Source organism: Denticeps clupeoides, chromosome 11, assembly GCF_900700375.1.
Source record: "Denticeps clupeoides chromosome 11, fDenClu1.1, whole genome shotgun sequence".
In the NCBI taxonomy this organism is placed as follows: Eukaryota; Metazoa; Chordata; class Actinopteri; order Clupeiformes; family Denticipitidae; genus Denticeps; species Denticeps clupeoides.
The window spans coordinates 9,064,617-9,078,926 of NC_041717.1; the positions used below are offsets into that span (position 1 = coordinate 9,064,617).

At 38.1% G+C, this 14,310-nt stretch overlaps 1 protein-coding gene across 22 annotated transcripts in view; it reads right to left on the reverse strand.

Moving 5' to 3' along the window:
• The window catches only part of cacna1ba (calcium channel, voltage-dependent, N type, alpha 1B subunit, a), an 83,002-nt gene that overhangs the window by 25,620 nt on the left and 43,072 nt on the right, over positions 1-14,310 (reverse strand). For 8 of the 22 annotated variants that reach the window (XM_028995642.1, XM_028995622.1, XM_028995625.1 and 5 more), the window contains exons 12-28: positions 14,145-14,257; positions 13,900-14,012; positions 13,650-13,781; positions 12,406-12,478; positions 12,195-12,312; positions 11,987-12,054; positions 11,532-11,638; positions 10,359-10,421; positions 8,700-8,735; positions 5,618-6,388; positions 4,908-5,110; positions 4,641-4,773; positions 3,803-3,932; positions 3,460-3,519; positions 3,156-3,262; positions 2,660-2,671; positions 1,053-1,073 (exon numbers count right to left, since the gene is read on the reverse strand). In XM_028995642.1, coding sequence (XP_028851475.1) covers positions 1,053-1,073; positions 2,660-2,671; positions 3,156-3,262; positions 3,460-3,519; positions 3,803-3,932; positions 4,641-4,773; positions 4,908-5,110; positions 5,618-6,388; positions 8,700-8,735; positions 10,359-10,421; positions 11,532-11,638; positions 11,987-12,054; positions 12,195-12,312; positions 12,406-12,478; positions 13,650-13,781; positions 13,900-14,012; positions 14,145-14,257 — 2,260 coding nt within the window. The remainder of the gene's footprint in view (positions 1-1,052; positions 1,074-2,659; positions 2,672-3,155; positions 3,263-3,459; positions 3,520-3,802; positions 3,933-4,640; positions 4,774-4,907; positions 5,111-5,617; positions 6,389-8,699; positions 8,736-10,358; positions 10,422-11,531; positions 11,639-11,986; positions 12,055-12,194; positions 12,313-12,405; positions 12,479-13,649; positions 13,782-13,899; positions 14,013-14,144; positions 14,258-14,310) is intronic. The other 14 variants (XM_028995643.1, XM_028995636.1, XM_028995635.1 and 11 more) reach the window with 8 other exon arrangements.

Below are 14,310 nucleotides of genomic sequence, written 5' to 3' on the forward strand. Positions count from 1 at the left end.
TAAACATACAAGCCACTTTTGAAGAATCAAATGTATGTTGACGTCATCAAGGAGAAGTTTTTCTCTACACTGGCACACTGGCATGCAAGTCTGATGCACATTATTTTAGCATGCTTTCACTGTAAGTAGGGCCTAGTGGTTTAGCATCAGAAAAAATAAATGCAAAGGAGAAAGAAAACAAACACACACTCACACTCTGATAGCTTTCAAAGACTCTCAAACCTCTGAAAACTGCTGGTTCAGAACTATATTGTCACAGGCCAGACTATATTGTCACACACATGACAGTGTAGTCAAAATATATTGTTAAGTACATAAATATACAGTACATAAATATTCAAATATTCAGCACAGCAATAAGATGTATGTAATATCCAAAGAAAACCAATGTTACAAAATGCATATAAAACTACATAATACTGAATGTGTGCTGATCATTTGAAAAATTACAATATATTTCAAGAAAGTCACTGTATGTTTGGACCTCGTAAATATAACTAATCTGTAATTAACTAATTTACCTTAACCTAAAATACTGTTAATATGAGAGTGGTTCCATTTTTTATATTGACAGCAAATTAGATCTCTTATAAATACTTATCTTTTTATAAGAATACAAATTGTTGTAACCTTCAGACCATAGTCAAGTTCAAGACATATTTGCATTCTTATAAAATTACTGGGACTTTGAAGGATTCTAATGTCCCATTTAATTTGAAGCATCTAATTACATGGATGTGCAGCAATCATCCTCCTTACTGATGGCTCAAGAAACCTGGCCTGAGCCGGCAGAAAGAAATCTGCCCATCAGGAGAGCTCATCATCGATATGGAAAGTTATAGCATTGATCTACAATAGGGAGCTTGAACCACCTCATCCATTACAGAAAATTACACACATGGGCGTGACAAAGAGGTTTCTGCTGAAAGCCATCAGAGCAGTTTTTCTTAGACCCTGACTTGGTCAAAAAGACCAGGAGAAAGAAGGGATGGGGTACAGTTAGGGGAGTTTGCATTTAAGAAAGAATGGAAGAGAGTAGGGGGGGTCCCCACCTGGTCACGCTTTGGTGCAATCTAATAAAGAAGAACAGTAATAAAAAAAACAAACAAAAACAAGCACACAGCAAAATTACGGCTACTTCTCAGACAGAAAGAAAGAAATGCCTGCATTATCATTTACATACTGTATGAAATCTTTTGAAGAACAGTATCTGAATGAAGGTTAAAACAATTGGAATGGGATAATCTTCAAATGCTGATACCTCACTTTGGACTACCATTTATATTATACTTATGTCTGAAGATTTGTGATAAAAAATGATATGATGATATTCAAGGCTGTATTGTATTGATGTTAAGTATATTGCTAAGACAAATGCAAATGCAAACATCCACTTGTTCACCCCTTAGTGAAGCTAATTATACTCCCATTAGAATAAATAATGCAGAATTATATAGCCCATATAGCATAAAAGTGGAATATGTAATGAATGAGATCATAGTCTTGGCATGGGAGATTGAAATTGAACAAAAATATTACACATTACCACTTAGCAGTAGATGTTCAGAGATGGTCAAATAATGCAACAGTGTTGACCTGGTCAACATTTTCTTGTTTGATTGCATTTCTTTCAGGTAAACTGTATAGTGCATACTCAATGAGACCTTAGTACCACAAATTTGAATACAGTCCTTCAAAGTTTGAGGACGTTTGGGTTGTCTGTGACATGTCTAACAAAAGTTACTGTATGAAATATTTGCAGCTATTTGCAGTAGAAATCAGAGAGAATATATAGCAAAATGGATCATCTGAAACTGAATGTACCACACATATATATTCTAGGAAGACAATTTCTGAGAAAGCACAAAGGCCCCCATCACAGATACTTTCAGAATATGATGTTCAAGGTAGAACGCAGTGATATGTACCATGCTGCTACATCAGAATCAGTCAGCATCTTTGAAGATCTGACCACGTATGAGTCATCACAGAACCTTTATGTGCATTTCAATGCACAAGATGCTCACGGGGTGGATGAACCAAGGTGAACCCTGGTGACATGAGGGGAGAACTGCACAGAAATACTTTAATACATCTGAATCGCTGATGACTCAGGATAAGCCCTTTCTTTCGTCCAGACAATGTTCTGGGCTATTGGTGTAAACCTGACTACCATTCTGTCAGTTCTATACACAGAGTAGGCACACAGAACATTTTTAAGCATGAAGCAATGGAACATTTCATTTTATAGGCATGAAAAGTGTTGATGAATGAGCACTAATATATTGCTGAATTGCAGATTAATCTATATTTTAACTTAAAAGGCTTATATAGCTATTAAAACTCAAATAGAGCCAATGTTACAAATGAACATACACACACATACTCGCACATTCACACACACACATCTTCTAGTGCAATGATTCAGTTGTAAGTGATGAGGCAAACAGGTGAGTTGTGAAATGATAGGACCTATGTCGACTGAATACAGAGAGGAGCGAGTATGGATGAGCACAGAACATCCCATGCTAAAGCTCTAGCCTATGGACAATGGACATAAACCCTGCTGGCTCACACAGGCAAGCAGCAAGGAAAGAGAAACAAATGCACACAGGAAGTGAGACATAAGAGACACAGACAGAGAGAGAGGAGGCATTACCCCATGAAGCTCCTTCATGTGAATCCAGGCACAAAGAAATAAAGGTAGAGCTTCTAGTCAATAACACGGAAAAAAGACACAACTTCATGTTGCACAAACCATCAAATGCGACATTGCAAAGCAAAAAATACTAAAAAATGTTATTTTTTTTAGATTTTGTGTTTATTTATTTATTTTTATTTCAAAGAAACTATTAACAAATCTCCTGAATACTCACAGGAGAAAATTAAAAAGTCCAAAACTGTAATTTAAGACAGCCTTCCAAGATTTTCCCAGACTGAACGTCAGAGAAAAACCTTGGAACAGTAAAAAAAAAATACTAAACAGAATAGATGTGGGAAAATCAAGCTCAAGCCTCATATGGTGTAATAGCTTGATAATATTGGGAAATATCTATAAATAGGAATTACTACACAAAATCCCAACACATGAACAGTTCTGCTCTTCAGCTCAAGCGCTTCAGAAGTCTTTTACTGAAAGTAATTACAAGACTTACGAGAAAGCAAAGGCCACCAGTGCTCCACTGACTACAATGAAGTCCAGAATGTTCCACAAATCACGAAAGTAAGATCCAGGGTGGAGCAAGAGGCCAAGATCCACCATCTGTGGATAAAATGAAGACAAGTTAATGTATACCAAAGTGCTGATGATATACATGAAAACACAAGTAAGCAAACGAGTAAGAGCAGATTACATTCAGGCAAAAAGCAAACCTCCTCAAGGTTTTCCGATCCATCTTTTGTCGAGCCCATCATGTCTAAATTAAAGATGCTAATCCTAATCATTAGCCCTTTACTTACCTTAATCACCATTTCAAATGTGAAAACTCCAGTGAAGACATAATCCAAATACTTCAGAACCTGGATGAGCAAAGAGCTGTTAATACTTATCAACAGGGCCACAGAAACACAGTTGTTTTGTATCTTTACTGCATAGACATGCACAGTCAATCATGCCAAAAATTAGCCTAATTGGAATACTGATATACGTAGTTTTATGTTGTGGGAAAATTAACTGAAATTTTTAACAATTACTAGCACTTATTTTTCTAGGAAACAGATGGAATTAGATCAAGGTGGGCTTTACAGGTGGGCTCGTGTTTAAGAGATATGGAAAATAATTTGTCGCATGTGAGTGACTCACATTGTTCCGTGGTGAATTGGCCTGCACAGGGTCCTCCGCAGCTAGAGCAATGCTGCTCATGACGATGACCACTAGGATGGACATTTCAAAGTAACGCAGGCTCACGATGTAATGGCACAGTCGCCTTACACTGATGGCAAAAAAAATTAAAAATCAAACGGAATGCATTTTTCTCCATTACTTATCTTGCTGCTCTGCTTGGTCCTTCTCTGCCTGTTGTGCTGAATAATATGCACATTCTTTTTCTAAATAAAAAGTACAACTCTCAAGTGCAGGATCCTGGTTCCTATCTGCTCTGTACCAGTCATTTGTTGTTCAGAAATGAATCAGTAGCACTAACAGCTGGGTGTTTTAGAAGAGCTAAAAACCAGAACTGAACTTGCATTTGAGCTTGTCATGCATTTTTTCTTCAAGGAAAAATGCATTTAAATCTGTTTTCATCCCGACCTTTTGTGGTTTCTTAGAGTTTCTGAAAACCTTTGCCAAAGTTACTCTCTGAATTAACCAAGGTAAGGCTCTGAGCAAAAAAAATTAGAGCCAGAGGACATCTGACTGAGACTTCAAGGTGCATTCTGAAGTCAATGTCTGGCATTAATTTGCATACTCAGCAAGAGAGAAAATTTTACATTTTCATGCATATTTAGTGAAACAATAATGCAAGCAACCTCCTCTTCCAAAATGTACACTAGTTTGCACATACAATTATGAATGAAGCATCACTTTCACCATCTTCATTTATGTCCATGTCCTTTGAATAAAAGCATCTACTAAATTACCTTAATGCAGTATAATGTACTGCAATGGAGAATACAGCACTGTAAGAATGTCCAAAACTCACGGATTGGTTTGGCTGAAGACAAACATGGAGCTGTAAGGCAGGATTGGCCTGGGGCTTGTCTGGTTTGAATTTGAATCGTCCAGGTTTCTCTTCTCCTGGTTTATTGGCACGGTCTCACTGTCTATACTGCTCACTGTGAAGAAGGTATATAGAAAGACAGAAACACATAAAAAAAGCTCAGCAAAGGGTGTTGATTGTGCAGACCTGTGGCCCTTCCAGGACTCTGGTGGCACACAAGGTCCCAACATCACCATCACAAGTACTAACTTGGGATAAGGGTGGTTTCTCCAGGCGGTGAGGTCAGAGTGACAGGGATGGGTGAGCCAATTTGAGCCGTCCTATTCACGTTTCGTTGGTTATCAGAGTCCTCTGGTTTTTCATCCCTCCACCTATGAGCTGCTGGAGGCTGCTGGGATGGTACACCCAAAGACTCGTCCTCAGCATCTTGGAGCCTGTCCCACACAAATAAACTAATAAGGAAAAATCCCATTCTTTTATCAGAAAGTCATTATCAGAGCACAGACTAAATAGTATGTTAAAAAATTACATTTGGACTTTGTTATGTAGACATTTTTTATAGTTAACTGTGACGTGTATAATCAGCATTGTAAACTTTTTCAAATTAAAGTGGCCACCCACTGCAGCTCCATCCAGTCTCCACTTCTCTTTTTCATTCTCACTTCTCCCATTGAGTCCAATTCACATCGCAGTTTATCACTGTATGTTCATTCAGCCTTGTAAACTTAAATATTTTAACATATATGAAAAGTCATTAACCATCCACCCATTATTTTTATCTTTCTTTAAATAGCGTTTAAATTGCCAATAATGTTGGCATAATGTGTGCCTCATAATGAAACATCTGCAAACACATGGATGCAAGGCATAAAAGAATTTTCAATAGATATGTCTAAAATAGGATTTTAAGAGCCTTTATGGATACTGTATTAATAAAAAATGACACTTGCAGGTCTTACCTGTGTTCGTGAGTCTTGCTGCTGTCCCTCACGATGTTCTCCCTGTGTTCCTCCCCATCCACAGTGGAGAGGGGTTTGTTGCTTCGCGGTCTGTGGCGGACCCTCTCACCGTTTGCCCCATTCTCGACTTGGGAGCACCTCTCCCCATCACGATTGTGTCGGGACCTCCTCTTGCTCTTCCCTCCACTGCTTACCATGCCATTTCCCTTGCCTGGCTGCCGATGAGAGTGGTGATGTCGGTGCTCTCTTTCCCCAGTGCCCCCTCCTTCATCTACTGAACTCTGGTGATGATGCCTCCTGCCCCCCTCCCTGCTCCTACTTCGGTCATCCTTGCCCTCCCGGCAGCGGGAGCTGTCATGGTCCTTGCTGCGACTGTGGTGTACATGATGCCTGCCCTCCTTGGTGTTACCTGTCTCCCCATTCTCATTGGTCTCATTACAAATGGGTTTGTCCCGACTTCGGTGGTGCCTGTGAGGATGTGGTGTCTGCTCCATCATAATGTCCCCATCTTCTGGTGTGCCTCCCTCCTTGGGCTTGTCCCACAGATTGTGAGGGCTGACTGGGCCGTCGCGTGGCTGCACCACTAAGGGCCGGTCGAGGTGAGTCTTCATATCGGGACGGATGTGCAGGGCGGACGAGATGCGGCGCTGTTGTTCAGGGTCCAGTTCACTGAACAGTACCTCACAGCTATTCTTCAGGTTGTTCTTGCGCATCCGTGTGGTGCGCTGCTCCCATACTGACATCATCTTCAGGGACTTCTGCTGCTCTTTGCTGCAGAGAAAAAATGCAACATGACATTGGAAGAACAGGATCACATCTACCCTGTAACCACATTTCCGGTAAGGAATGACCACCAGTGAAATTCTTTTTCCCATCCATATAAAGACCAACTTTTACAACAGCATTTTCCCCCCTGGAGGACCCACTGTCTCACAGTTTCAGTTTTCTCACTTGGCAGCACAAATTACCCAACTAATCAAGCTCTAGATAATTATCTGCAAACTGAAAACTACAGAAATACAGTGCAGAATAGTAGATAGTGAAACATTGATAAAGAAACACTGATTTCATGTTGTTGTTTTGGTCTCTCTTATAGTCCTATTTTAGTAATCAGGCTCATCTTTCATAAGTCAGTAGCCTAGAGAGTCCCATTTCATGCATAATACTGCATGTTCCATAATTTAAAGATGAGTGGGTGCTCCAGGACACTTTTAAATGAGAAAAGAAGGTCTTAATGGATGTGCCCAAACAAGCTCACCATGGAAAGTCTGTAGTCTGACATGATCTTTCATGCATAAAAAAACTGTGTCCCTGCAAACTACACCCTATACTAGACCAGGTGTGTGACCATAAGGAAACAATTTTGCCTTACCATGTAAAGAATTGTGTATTTATTACATGTTCTATATCATTGAGAATGGTCAGACTCCTTCACTGTTACTTGTCTTTTGTTCACTACACAAAAAATTGCAATCTGTCCCACAAATGGACCCACATTTTTTTCTACAATTGAACACACCTCTGATCTTAGCAACAGCGGCATTTTAGGTTTGGATTAGCATAGAATATGTTGAGAACGGTTGAGAAAACCTCATTCAGTGAATGACCAGGACAAGTTCCATAGTGGTTTTATACATATCAATCAGCCATAAGTTTATGAACATCTGCCTATTATTGAGTAGGCCTCCTTTTGCCACCAAAATAGCTCTGAATCATGGGTTTATATACTCCACTAGACCTCGGCAGTCAGCAGGACAGTCTTTAGATACCTAGATCTGAAAATCTCAATCTCAATTCTCAAAATCAGGAGAACTTGGAATAGTTGTGAATACCTCAAGTGTTCTTCAAGCCATTCTTGAAGCATTTTTATAGTGTGGCAGGGCACATGTTATTCCATTTACATTTTACATTTACATTTACATTTACATCATTTGGCAGACGCCCTTATCCAGAGCGACTTACAACGTGCTTTCAAGTTACCATCGATGAAGAGATCAATTCCGGTTCACTAGGACCCCAACTATGAATACATCTATTTTATTCAAAGTTTCACAACAAGAAAATTACAATTTAATCTAAATATTCTTTAAAGAGGAAGGTCTTGAGCTGTCGTTTGAAGGTGCTCAGTGACTGAGCTGTTCTGACCTCGAGGGGAAGTTCATTCCACCACCGAGGGGCCAAGACAGAGAAGAGTCTAGATGAATGTTTTCCTTTTACCTTCAGAGATGGAGGGACCAGGCGAGCAGTACTGGAGGCTCGGAGTAAACGAGGTGCAGTGCGAGGTGTAATAAGGGCTGTGAGGTAGGATGGTGCTACTCCATGTTTGGCTTTGTAGGCCAGCATCAGTATTTTGAACCTGCAGCTACTGGGAGCCAGTGGAGGGAACGTAGCAGAGGGGTGGTGTGGGAGAATTTGATCAGGGAATCCCATTTCCATGAAAGGTTGTACTTGGTTAGCACTTTGGTGTTCAAAGTAGTGTCCATTGTGGTCTTGTTCTAATAGTACCCATTTTATGCACTTTTGGCAGTGGACACAGATCACTGTGGGCACACAACAAACTGTGATGTACGGTGTGTTCTGACACAGTACATCTGACAAAGAACCAACATGAACTTTTTCAGCAATTTGAACTGCAACAACTATAAAATTGGCGAAAAGCACTTCTTAGCCATCACAATTAAGCTCTGGTCAAAGTTCTTTATATTTTTTTACTTCTAACACATTCACTTCAAGGTGAAAAAATTCACTTACTAATATATCCCACCCACCCATTCACTTCACCTGTCATAATCACCTGTTATAATCTTATGGCTGATTGATGTAAAGTGATGACCTTTGTCAAAATGTTTACCTTCGACTCTACATTTCTGTCACTCTGACCCTGAAATACACTTACCCACTCATTTTTTGAAACACAGTTTCAACACAGTGATTTTGCAACCAACCAGTGATGAGAATGGGAATAAATGAGCCAGAATACAGATGATGAAAATGAAGATGAGACAAAAGTCCATTCTTCACCAAGGACACAACATCTGTCATAAAATGGGTTCGACATTGTTTTTACAAATATTACATTTACCTCAGGAAGTGATGGGCTGGGGAGCAGACATGACTCCTAAAACACAAACGGCAACACAGGGAAAACAAAGAGGGGAACAAGACTATGATTCTTCCTAAAAAGACAAAACCAGAGGCAGAACACATGGAAAGAAGCATTACAAAAGAAGCACACTGAGGAAACACTGGGGAAACACAGAAGATGGAGATCCCAAAGAACTTACTTCACAGAGAGGAAAACTGAAATTAAAGCAGACAAAGGAGACACACCCAGACGTTGGTATTTCACTGCAAAATGACAAGCCTCTAGAGTTCATAAAATCAGTAATCCCAGATGAAATGGGCCCAGCTTTTGTTACCTATTTAAATAGACTTCAGATGTTTTTGAAGACACTATTAAAATGGCTGATAACTGAATTTGGGTGGTTGAATACAAAGAAATCAATGTACCTGTTGCTACCAAAAGTGGCAAATCTCCAAACTAACAAGTACAGGATACTTTCTTGATTACAGGTACAATAATACAGCACTATGTATGTCTAGACACTATTCATAAATACTAGATGCATACTGACTCAAGGGAGATTTATACAGCCATAAAGAAATTACAGGATGTTTTATTGGTCTGTTCACTTGTCTTGTTCTTGTACATTATAGAACAATAAGACATGGTATACTGTACAGTATGCTATGCTGTTAAAAATAAAGGACTTTCCACTATTAAGTACCCTGAACATCACCTCTGAACCAGGGAAAGTGTACTATCCCACTTTCATGGGACTTTGATGTTTATGTATTAACCTGCAGTGCAGGTTTTGTTCCAATATTCATATAAACAGTCACTAGATACACAGCATTAATGTAACATACAGCATTAATGTTAATGTAATGTTATAGAGATATTTATGTATATTTATTAATGAATTGATTTAGGTGGCTATGATAAACATTAGGGGTAGCACTTTTCTGTCTTGCAGTACGTAACTCCCTCGGAATGGTGACTTAAACATGACTGTACTACATGTGCATTAAAAGGGATTAAATACCTGTGCATTACAAGGGATTAAATCGCATGTACCAGTCATTCAGAATAAAGTATTCATCCCAGTCACTAACGAGGGAAATTCTGACCGTGTTTTATCCCAAGCGTCACTGACTGCATTAAGTCTCTCAGTATGTAGCAGACTAAACGTTTCCACTGAGACTCATGACACCTAATCTACGTAAGCAGCAGGACCACGAAATGCTGACTCACTAAGCAATAACACCACCAGCTACTACTGGCCCAGTTACATCTTAGAGAAACAGTGCCATATATAAAAGTACATATAGAAAAGCTTCACAGGTTTGCCCATATTATAAACATCAATTCACTAAAAAGAATGACATGAGTACAAGGAAAAAGAGAATGGTAAAATTATTCAATACTTTTGATGAGCTCATGAGTAAAGCAAAGCCATTGCACACAATCACAATAAACAGAAAAAAATGGAGCATGAACATTCAACACAGGTATTCAATTTATACGTTAATTTGTCTTGCCATTCATCATTTGTTTGCGGCCATAAGGGTGGCCAGAGAAGCACGAGCAATGATTTTGAACTAGAAAAAATGATTCTGAACTGAGATTGAGGTGAAGAAGAGAATAAAACAGGGGAAGAAGCAGGAAATTGTAACTCACACTGAATTTATGCTGGAGAGGGTCGAGCTGCGAGAAAGTGTACCTCGATATTGCTTTACTAAACTGGATATGACAAAAAAAAACATAAAAGGATGGAGAAAACAGAAAGACATTGGGGAACAATCAGGGTTAGGAAGACAGAGCATCTCTCTCTGTCCCTGACTCTCCCAAAACATGTTAACTCATCAACAAACTCCAAATAATAAGGAACAGAAAAAAGCAAGAGCAATAAAAAAAAAGCAAAAAGCTATTAAAAGCATTAAAATCATAACTAGCAATTACTTTGTTTTTACAAAGACATTTAACCTTCACTTTTAAAGAAAGCATTGTAAGTAAAATTGTATTATTTACCTAAATAAAATAAAAAACCTGAACATGGATGAAAAATGCCTTTGTAATAACAGACCATAGAATAACATTTCATTTTGAAAAACAAAACCATGAAAAAGGTAGACAAAGGAAATGTGGGTCCTGTTGTAAATTATAGCAAATAATGCTGTCCTGTCATTGGACAAGACAATTAGCTTAATGACAATACATTTTAATTCACAAAACAGTTCAAATTGGGTTGAAACTAGAAAAATATCCAAATGTTTTAGTTCAGGCACACAGCCCAGACATATGTTATTATCATTAATATATAATGATATATCATTATTATAGTTTGCTAACACAAGTATGCAAATTATTCATAAGTGTGTTGTTAATTATTAGAGCACAGTTAGTAATAGTCTACTGAATAATAATGAACACAATAATAAGAGTAATATTCATACATTCACTGCATGACACATTTGTTTTAGAGATTATGAATAATAGCTATGCATTATATTTTTAATATTTACCAGTATATTCATTTGTAGTGGTAGCAATGGTAGTATATTACCTTCCAAAACAAATTTCAATTAGCTTAATGTACAGTATATTAACATCTAAATTGCTATCTGTAGTGGACAACTCTTCTATAATATCAAAATTATTGGACACATAAAAATATGCTGACAAAAATGTACACATATATACAAAACAAACAAACAAACCAAAAACAGAACAGAATACAAGAAACAGTGCAAACAATTCCTAATTAATACTACTAACAAAAATAAGTTCAGGGAATGACATTGCTGTGCAGGAGAGGCAGAGGCAAGAGGGAAAGAAGGAAAAATGACTTACGCTGTGATGGACATGTTTGCTGCTGATATGGGGCTGACCTCCTTTACCTCCTTGGCCTTTTGCAGGGCAAGTTTTTTACTGATAGCCTCCTCCTGTTCCTCTTCATCCTGCCCAGAGCGGACCCAGACCAGGACATTACCAGTGATATGACTATGACTTTCACTGCCACTAGCAACAAATCACAGCTTCCCAGGCACAAATCAGACTTGTTTTCCAAGGAAAAGAACTGTACAGAATTCATAATTGTAAATCATTCTAGGATGCTTTAACTTGACTTATTGACTTATTGATTAGGACAATCATCAATCACACATTGAATAATCCATAAGGACAGTTGTAGAACAAATAAAGTTAGCTTTACATGGGCAATATGATCATACATCAAAGATAGGCCAAGATCATATGGTGTCCTTTGAAAGAGAGATACATTTATGGAGACATTGGCCACACATTACCTTTGTGAGTTCCTGTGCATTTGCAAGGTTGTCCACAGCAATGGCCAAAAAGACATTTAGGAGAGTATCTAAAAAATGTTCATTAAGGAAATAAACAGACAATAACATAATAGATTGCTATGATGCAATGCAAGGGCTTGACATGCTTTGGGTTCTCAGCACCCTAATAGTCCAGGACAGGAACAACATGTCAGAGAGAAAAGGATACAGTTTCCAAACAGGGTGAGCACAATGAAATATACAGATGAGAACATTCCTCGTCGAACTCCGCCCTGTGATTCTATCCCATGATACATCACTGCATTCCAGTCTTCTCCTGTCAATATCTAGATGAGAATGGCATTAACATTTCTAGAATTAATTTAATGTTTATCTTACACATACTGCAATACTTAAATCTGGAGCCTAAAACAGTTTACCTGAAACACTGTAAGAATGGCAGCTGGAAATGTATCAAAGTTTGTTGTAGGGGTCTCATCTTCAAAGTTAAACCTAAAGGAAAAATGCATGTATGTGGAAGAAATCTCGAAATAAATGTGTATTTAGGGCCTGCTGAACTGGCTCCATGTTAAAATTACATATTATTGTGCTGAAAATGCAGAAAATTAGTTTCATAACATTATGGGTACAGGTAATTATTTATTTATACATCCAAGCCACAAAATATTGCATGCTAACACACCATAAGAGAAGAGTTGCTTTCTATCAGGTAAGGGTCAACGAGAACAATTTGAGATGGTCCTGATCAACACACTGAGATTACTTAATCCCTATACCATATTACAATCATAAACTAGTATTAGACAATAAAAGCTTGGTCAAAACATTAGTCAAGTGATATGTCATTAAAGAGTTCAATCTTATTAGCAAATTGCATTGCAATTATTTACTCTTTTCATTAATTTTTCATGCAATATGTAGCTAATAGGAGGTTTACTAGTTTTTCTGTTATTTACAGTAAATGCTGAGGAATCATCCACATTTCATCCTAATAAACTTGCCACTATCTCCTACTAGGCTATATTGCAGATTTCTATAGGGACCTAATTAGCTTCCCACCAAAACAGAGGTGCACAGTGGGAAAGGTTTAAATGAGCGTAAAAATTGATAAACAAAGAAATATATTTTATGTGAATATCTGTGTGAAATGAGCATTATTGAAAGTAAAAAAATTGTGGCTATTTACGTTTCTTGAGTGTAAAAGCAACCCCCGCCAACTATCAATCAAATAAATAATTCATGTTGAGGCATGATGAAAACCCTCCATTGTCATGATGTTAGAGGCCATTTTCATTACAAAACCTTCCCCCAAATATACACCTACCATTAAGATAGAATTAAATGACATTTATGATGAAAGGCCAGAGAGAGCTGAACACAAACTGTACGGGTAACAGACATCTTTTATTCAGTAAGTTTCTTTAAATAATAGTTTTGTTCATTGTAAATCTTTTATTCTGCCAGTTCTGTGCTTATAAAAACAGCCCTCAACCCTAAAAAGATGATGTTCGTGCCAGCCACATTTCACTCCTGGACCTCACAGGCACCAATCCTTTGACTTCAGGCCTTTCCAAATTGGAAATGTAATACATTTTTTAGCACTATATATTACTGTACAAAGATGTAGGTAGGCAGTTTCTTAAGCACATTATTGCTCACTTACTGTCCTCCAAACAGCTGCATTCCCAAAAGAGCAAACACAACGATGAAGAGGAAGAGCAGGAAAAGCAGGCTGATGATGGACTTCATGGAGTTCAGCAGGGACACCACCAGATTTCGCAGAGAATTCCAGTATCTTTAAAAGCATAATCAAACATCACTGATCATCAATCACAGGTTCATGAGTGAATGCTGCTCAGTTTTGTTAATTCAACACAATTTAAATATTTAAATAATATTCATTGTTCAATTACTTTGTAACTTTGAAAATCCTCAGCAAGCGGAGAGCTCGTAGGACACTGATGCCAAAAGAGGCTCCTGGTTTTATAGCTGCCCATATCACTTCAAAAATACTCCCCACAATAACCTGGATTGCAAAGAGAAATAAATCACAAACATTTAGGTGATTTTACATCATGCTGTTTTCCCCCATATATATGTGGGAACAGCATGAGGAGGGACTATATGGACACACACGCACACACATGAAGACACTAACCCCAAAATCAAAGCAGTTAAATGAGGAATGAAAGTAGCATCTGGGTCCGAGGCCATACATCTTCAGACTCATCTCTGTCAGAAACAGGGCCAGGAAGACAAATTCGGCCAAATCTGATCCAAGCAGAGAAGACAGAAATCAATAAACTCTAAACGGTGACTAAAAA